At 46.7% G+C, this 7,500-nt stretch overlaps 2 protein-coding genes across 2 annotated transcripts in view; both read left to right on the forward strand.

Annotated features, from left to right (window-relative positions):
• The first annotated feature begins 6 nt into the window (after window positions 1-6).
• Window positions 7-1,774, forward strand: LOC311114226 (plastin-1-like). Its single transcript, XM_084189490.1, has 5 exons — window positions 7-146; window positions 244-377; window positions 488-611; window positions 836-960; window positions 1,100-1,774. The coding sequence occupies exons 1-5, from the start codon at window positions 138-140 to the stop codon at window positions 1,236-1,238; spliced, it is 531 nt and encodes a 176-aa protein (XP_084045616.1). The 5' UTR covers window positions 7-137; the 3' UTR covers window positions 1,239-1,774.
• A 966-nt stretch (window positions 1,775-2,740) lies between these two features.
• The window catches only part of LOC311114227 (serine/threonine-protein kinase ATR-like), a 24,138-nt gene continuing 19,378 nt past the window's right edge, over window positions 2,741-7,500 (forward strand). The window contains exons 1-8 of the mRNA XM_084189491.1: window positions 2,741-2,913; window positions 3,225-3,316; window positions 3,418-3,570; window positions 3,658-4,544; window positions 5,072-5,214; window positions 5,322-5,519; window positions 5,609-5,769; window positions 5,851-6,006. Of these exons, the coding sequence (XP_084045617.1) occupies window positions 2,861-2,913; window positions 3,225-3,316; window positions 3,418-3,570; window positions 3,658-4,544; window positions 5,072-5,214; window positions 5,322-5,519; window positions 5,609-5,769; window positions 5,851-6,006 (1,843 nt within the window). The 5' untranslated portion in view covers window positions 2,741-2,860. The remainder of the gene's footprint in view (window positions 2,914-3,224; window positions 3,317-3,417; window positions 3,571-3,657; window positions 4,545-5,071; window positions 5,215-5,321; window positions 5,520-5,608; window positions 5,770-5,850; window positions 6,007-7,500) is intronic.

Below are 7,500 nucleotides of genomic sequence, written 5' to 3' on the forward strand. Positions count from 1 at the left end.
ATGTGTTGATTTGTGTGTGTGTGTGTTGCAGTGACCTGTGTGATGCGCTGGTGATTCTCCAGTTGTATGAGAAAGTCAATGTCCCTGTAGAGTGGAAGAAAGTCAACAGACCTCCATACTCTGCACTGGGCAGTAACATGAAGAAGGTACACACACACACAGACTGACTTTCTTTAATCAATATAATGTTGATAAAAATACAGAGGATTTACAGGTATTGTGTTGGTGTGTCTGTAAGTGTAGTTGGAGAACTGTACCTATGCGGTGGAACTGGGTCGGAATAAAGCTCGATTCTCATTGGTGGGAATTGGAGGAGTGAATCTGAATGAAGGAAGTCCCATACACACACTGGCTCTGGTCTGGCAGCTGATGAGGAGGTATGTACAATACAAACACACAAACACACACACACACACACACAAACCTTTCCTTTTTCACTTTGACATCTCTCTCACCTCTTACTGTCCCTCTATCAACCCCCCCTCAGGTACACTCTCCAGGTGTTGTCTGATCTAGGAGATGGGGAGAAGATTGGAGACCAGATCATAATCAACTGGGTCAACACTCAGCTCAAAGAGGGACACAAGGACTCACAGATCAGCAGCTTCAAGGTGTGTGTGTACGTGTGTGAGTGTGCAGTGCACGTTGTGTGTATGTGAACAGCTTTAATGTGTGTGTGTGTGTGTGTGTGTACGTGTGTGAGTGTGCAGTGCACGTTGTGTGTATGTGAACAGCTTTAATGTGTGTGTGTGTGTGCGTGCGTGCGTGCGTGCGTGCGTGAACATCTCTAATGTGCATCTGTGTGTGTGTGTGTGTGTGTGTGTGTCCTTATCAGGATAAGCTGATCAGTACTAGTCTCCCAGTGATAGACCTGTTAGACACCATCGCCCCCAAGTCTATCAAAGAGGAGCTGGTGAAGAGAGGAGAACTCACTGATGCAGACAAGCTCAACAACGCCAAGTAAATAACCCCTGACCCTTAACCTCTGATCTCTAAATGAACTCGATCTCGACCCCCAACCTTTAACCTCTTGCTTCTAACTGACCTCTATCCCCCTTGACCCCTGAGCTGACTTCCTTTCCCTTTTTTCTTCCTGTAGGTATGCTATCACGGTATCCAGGAAGATCGGTGCCCGTGTGTACGCTCTACCTGATGACCTGGTCGAGGTGAAACCCAAGATGGTTCTGACCGTGTTCGCATGCCTGATGGGGAGGGGCATGAAGAAAGCTGACCGCTGAACACACACACACACACTCAGACACACAAACATAGACTAACAGCCTGTCCCAATTTGCCCCCTACCCTTTTTCTCTTCATGTCTTCTGCTCATCTAGTCTCTGATTAGATCAGTGTATATAATCTGAGAATCTGTTCATTCAACATTTATTTCATACTGATAGAAACCGAGCGGTTATGTGCCTAGTGTGCTCAAGGAGGCACTGATGGATCATTTTAATATCTCTAATTTATTAATGTATGAATTAATTAAGTGTAAAAGAAATGACAGCATAGAATAATATATCTATATAGTTGTGGGGACACGTACCCTTTGGCTTCAATCACACACACGCACACACACCCACACATACACACACCTTACAGAACTGACGGTACAGACACACTGCAGACCTGTAAATGCTGTGTAAAACTCAATCTACCAAAGACAATATACTGGCACCCTGACATTTTCTTCATGCAAATTGTGTGTGTGTGTGGGAGGGGGGATGGTACATTTTTGAATAGTCAATCATAAACACGTATAATAAACCCTTTTAATAAATACCCTTGTGTTTATGACAACCATCATAAAGGACTGAGACAAACATGCATGGGAAAAGGGACAGATCTTGGCTTGATAAATGTTTACCAGAAACAAAGGAAAACAACAAAGGAGAACTGTGTGACGGAAATAGGTCAGTTAGCCTTGTGTGATTTGATGCATGGTCCCAACTTCCTTTTCACTAACAATGCTGGGCTGGGATTTAGTGAATTTAATTCACAGTTACATCTTCCCCTCTCGCCTCACTCCCACATTTCAACTGGCAGTGATAATTACTGTACCACAGATACAGCTTTTTTGGGCCAAGCCTCAGAGGTGGAAACACAAACGGCAATATTTTGGAGCCAAACACTGGTACTCAGCCTGATAATGGAAATACACCACAAGAGACCTACAAGCTCTTAGAATATATACCACAAGAGACCTACAAGCTCTTAGAAGGTCTACAAGAGTGACTGTACTGTGCTATATGGTTCTTTGGTGCGGTGGAGTCCACACATTTTCTTGGAGAAGGCATGAACCAGTCTCCTTTCATGAGCACAGCAGCGAAGAAGACCAGCCCACCCAGAGTCATAGACATCCATCTACAGTATATGGCTCTGGACCAGCCTAATCAGGAACCAGAACCAAACCACAGGCTAGTAGTCCAGATTGTCAATCTCAGAACCACCTGCAGAAGTAGACAGACATACAGTTATATTGCACAGTAGAAAAAGGCCAATGTGATCCTCATTAACAGTAACATGCAATAACAGTAACATGCAAATATTTTAGGGGTTTTCCCACAGAGATCCTATTAAATTACTGATATGTGAGTTCTGTAAATCTGTGGGTTTTCCATCCTCTCTGCTGCTGTTTCCTCAAGTGAGCACAGTTTGCGTTTGTAACTGGTCCGAATCAAGAATGAACCTCTACAGTTGCCATAGCCAAACGTCACTTTGGAGCGAAAGTTTTCAAATGGCTACTTTGAGGAAGACATGAGGGGCGAAATGTTGTCGTTTCTCTCATAACAGTGTACAATTTAGCCAGCTGTTTTTAAATATAGTGTTTTGTGGACTGTTCACTTTCCCTGGTCTAAAGATGGAAGGCTTGGAAATGTCTGCTATGATACCTGCATTGCAGGAGCTAGCGAGGTGAGTCTCGAGACAGCGCTGTCTGTACACTGGACATTGTTATTGTTTTGCTAGGTAGCTAACATGCTAGCTAATGCTGGCTAACTTAGTACACTTTGCTAGCTGCTCCTCACATTGTTGTTTAATAAAATAGTTTAGCAGTATGACTTGACAAACGTCAATACTAACTAGCTAGGTAGTTTGTTAATAGTACACTTAGCTAGTTACTGAAGCTAGCTAGCTACATTGCTGTAACAACTTGTTGTCAATGCAGTGTAATCAGTCATGCATATCAGACACTGTGAACGTTTGACAATTTTCTACACTTCCAGTGCCACCGCAGAGGAATACAACCAGGTGGTTCAGAAGCCTCGTCAGATTCTCTGTCAGTTCATTGACCGAATACTGACAGATGTAGATGTCGGTGAGATCACCATCTCTATCTCTATCTCTGTCTCTCTCTCTCTCACCCAGTGTATTGACTGTGTGTGTGTGTGTGTGTGTGTGTGTGTGTGTGTGTTTCAGTTGCGTTGGAGCTATCTAAGAGGTCCAGTTCAGAGCCAGCGTGTGTGATGCTGTTGGACTTTGTTCAGCACATTATAAAGTCTTCCTCTCTGATGTTTGTCAACCCTGCCTGTCAGTTGGCCCACTTCACAGACACACAGCAGAGCAGCACTGGTAAGAACACACAGACACTGGTGGTTTACGCTGTCCTCTCCTCCTTACTCCCTCTCCCTTATTCTCCCTCTCTGTCTCTCTCGCTAGAGTTCAGTAGGTGGGTTGTCGGCAGGTTGCTGCGAGTCGCCGCATCTCCAAACTGTGACGTCATCCATGGGCGTGTCTCGGCCGTGCTCTGCTCCCTACTGCACGCACTCAGACCGCGAGCACCAATCACCTTCAACGTCATCGCCAAAGAGATGCTTCGATTGGCCCAGGATCTCAGCAATCTGCTCTACACACACACTCACTCACATACCCCGGGAACACATATACACTCTGCAAACACACACACCTTGTGGCCGGTAACCCTGCAGTCTTTCTCTGTCTCTCTCACCCCTTACCTCACCCCCTCACCCCTCCTCCTCCCCTCGCCTGCCGCCATGGAAACCCTGGTTGCAGTGACACTGAACGTTTTGACCGACGCCCTAAGGGGATTGGCCAGCCGCAGGGAGATGGGGGTGGCTTGGGAGGCAGGCTGTTTGGTCTTGGCCTATGGGAGTGCTCGGTTGAGGAAGGTTGCTATGGTGATGCTGAGGCGGTTGGTGGAGATTGGTGGGTTCCCGGAGAGGCGGAGTCAGGAGTTTTTTACGGCGTACCTGATGCTGCTGGACACACACACACCTGAGCCAGAGACATATGGGGGAGAGCTGCTTAAGCTGACGCAGTGTGTGTTTGGATCTGCGCACACTCCTGCTCACACACACACACGTTTTGAGCGTACCCACCTGGCCCAGCTGTTGGAGCGTGTTTGTGTCATGGCAGGGGCGGGCTTAGTTCTGGAATCAGAGGTCAGCCAATCACTGAGCTTTGTCTTTAACTTCCTGTTGTCCTTTCCCCCGGGATACGAGAGCGCCCCGTCGCTACGGAGACAGAGAGTCACTGATGTCTGCAGAACCCTCACACACTCCATTGGGATGGAGAAACAGTCTGAGGTACGCACACACCATAGAGATAGAAAGAGGACTCATCTTTGTATCTGTGCCATTATGAAGTATTTGACAGCATGGGCAGTGCAATTGAGGCAATCTCTATTTTAAAGTAGTCCATTTTCTTCTTCTTTTGTGGTTAAAAAAAGCGTAAAGCTAATATTGATGATTTACCACCACCTGCAGTGCTGGAGTCCTGAACCAAATCTTGTATCATTCATTTATTCTGGCCACTAGACGGCGGCGATATTTGATAAACCATAGGCAACCCAATTTGAAGAAGACAATGCTCTGATCGGTGGCTGATCACTCCCAACCCATTGTAATCCCCACCCAGTTGACTATTTAAAAATGGTGGAACCCCTCAATGGCAATGTCCATGCTGAAAGGGGTTCTATCCATCTAGAGTCCTCTTTCTTCCTGTATGACACACACACGGGCCTTCATTTATCAACCAATTTCATTTTGTTAATATATTTGTGTAAAGTGAACTTAGGCCTTTGTGTGTGTGTGTTTTTTTGTGTGTGTGTCAGTGTGTGCAGGGGTTTCTTTACACTGCCCTGAAGGCTGAGGTTGCCATGGTGATGCAAGAGAGGGAGGATGGAGAGACAGCTGCTAAGCGACCCTGTCTACCCATCACCCCCCTGGACAGCAAGACCCCCAAAACTCCCTCGATGTGAGTCAAATCTGATCTCTACTCTCTAGATCACTCTAAATCCTACAGTCCATATCAACGTTTTACCATCTCAATCTCTATGTATTTATATATGTGTGTGTGTGTAGGGAGGTGGACATGCGTGTGCGTAGTGAGGTGTGGGCGGCAGTGAGCGCTAGGCTGGACGACCTTTTGGCCTCTCTGGTGAACTGTGACCATGACCTGAAGACCCCTGAGCCTGATGCTGACCCTCAGATGACTCTGAGAGCTCTGGAGGGACTGGCTCTCATCCTGCACCTGGCTGGCCTCTGCTACACACACACCAGGTAACACACACACACACACACACACACACACAAGGTATCACACACCCCACCATATCTCTCACAGATCTTTCCATCTCTCTCTCCTCCAGCTCCTCCTCTATCCTGTGGCTGTCTGCCTCCACTCTGGGCAGGGTTTTGGAAACCTGTCAATCACTACTGGGCGGGGCTAAGTCTACAGCTGACCACGCCCATATACAGTCTGCCATCCAGCTGGCTGTCAGAATAATGGACTCCATCATCTACCTGACCAGTAAGAACACACACACATGCACACACACACACACACATAAATTGTTGTAATGTAAAATGTCGTTCTCACTTCTGTGTGTAGTGAGTAGCCCGGCTGAGGACAGTGGTCTCCAGAGTAATGTGTGTGCGTTGCTGTCCGTGCCATGGGTGTGTGAGCTGTCGTCTGTCCCAGCCTATCAGAATGCAGGATTCCCCCCCAGCCTCCCCGGCCTGGCTAAGAGACTGTCTCCCTGCTACTGTGAGTTACACTGGGTTTGTTTGTGTGTGTGTGTGTGTGGACGTGTTTAACTATTCTTGTGGGGACCAGAAGTCCCCACAAGAATATTAAATGAACAAACATTTGAGCAACTGGGGACATTTAGTTGGTCCCCACGAGGTCAAATGCAATACAGTGAGGGAAAAAAGTATTTGATCCCCTGCTGATTTTGTACGTTTGCCCACTGACAAAGAAATGATCAGTCTATAATTTTAATGGTAGGTTTATTTGAACAGTGAGACACAGAATAACAACAAAAAAATCCAGAAAAACGCATGTCAAAAATGTTATAAATTGATTTGCATTTTTATGAGGGAAATAAGTATTTGACCCCTCTGCAAAACATGACTTAGTACTTGGTGGCAAAACCCTTGTTGGCAATCACAGAGGTCAGACATTTCTTGTAGTTGGCCACCAGGTTTGCACCAATCTCAGGAGGGATTTTGTCCCACTCCTCTTTGCAGATCTTCTCCAAGTAATTAAGGTTTCGAGGCTGACGTTTGATAACTCGAACCTTCAGCTCCCTCCACAGATTTTCTATGGGATTAAGGTCTGGAGACTGGCTAGGCCACTCCAGGACCTTAATGTGCTTCTTCTTGAGCCACTCCTTTGTTGCCTTGGCCGTGTGTTTTGGGTCATTGTCATGCTGGAATACCCATCCACGACCCATTTTCAATGCCCTGGCTGAGGGAAGGAGGTTCTCACCGAAGATTTGACGGCCCCGTCCATCGTCCCTTTGATGCGGTGAAGTTGTCCTGTCCCCTTAGCAGAAAAACACCCCCAAAGCATAATGTTTCCACCTCCATGTTTGACGGTGGGGATGGTGTTCTTGGGGTCATAGGCAGTATTCCTTCTCCTCCAAACACGGCGAGTTGAGTTGATGCCAAAGAGCTCGATTTTGGTCTCTTCTGACCACAACACTTTCACCCAGTTCTCCTCTGAATCATTCAGATGTTCATTGGGAAACTTCAGACGGGCCTGCTATGCTTTATCTTGGCCAGGTCGCAGTTGTAAATGAGAACTTGTTCTCAACTGGCTTACCTGGTTAAATAAAGGTGAAATAAAAAAATAAAATAAAAAATATGTGCTTTCTTGAGCAGGGGGACCTTGCGGGCGCTGCAGGATTTCAGTCCTTCATGGCGTAGTGTGTTACCAATTGTTTTCTTGGTGACTATGGTCCCAGCTGCCTTGAGATCATTGACAAGATCCTCCTGTGTAGTTCTGGGCTGATTCCTCACTGTTCTCATGATCATTGCAGCTCCACGAGGTGAGATCTTGCATGGAGCCCCAGGCCGAGGGAGATTGACAGTTCTTTTGTGTTTCTTCCATTTGCGAATAATCGCACCAACTGTTGTCACCTTCTCACCAAGCTGCTTGGCGATGGTCTTGTAGCCCATTCCAGCCTTGTGTAGGTCTACAATCTTGTCCCTGACATCCTTGGAGAGCTCTTTGGTCTTGGCTATGGTGGAGAGTTTG

The sequence above is a fragment of the Coregonus lavaretus genome (assembly GCF_964263955.1).
Source record: "Coregonus lavaretus genome assembly, contig: HAP1_SCAFFOLD_6164, whole genome shotgun sequence".
NCBI lineage: Eukaryota > Metazoa > Chordata > Actinopteri > Salmoniformes > Salmonidae > Coregonus > Coregonus lavaretus.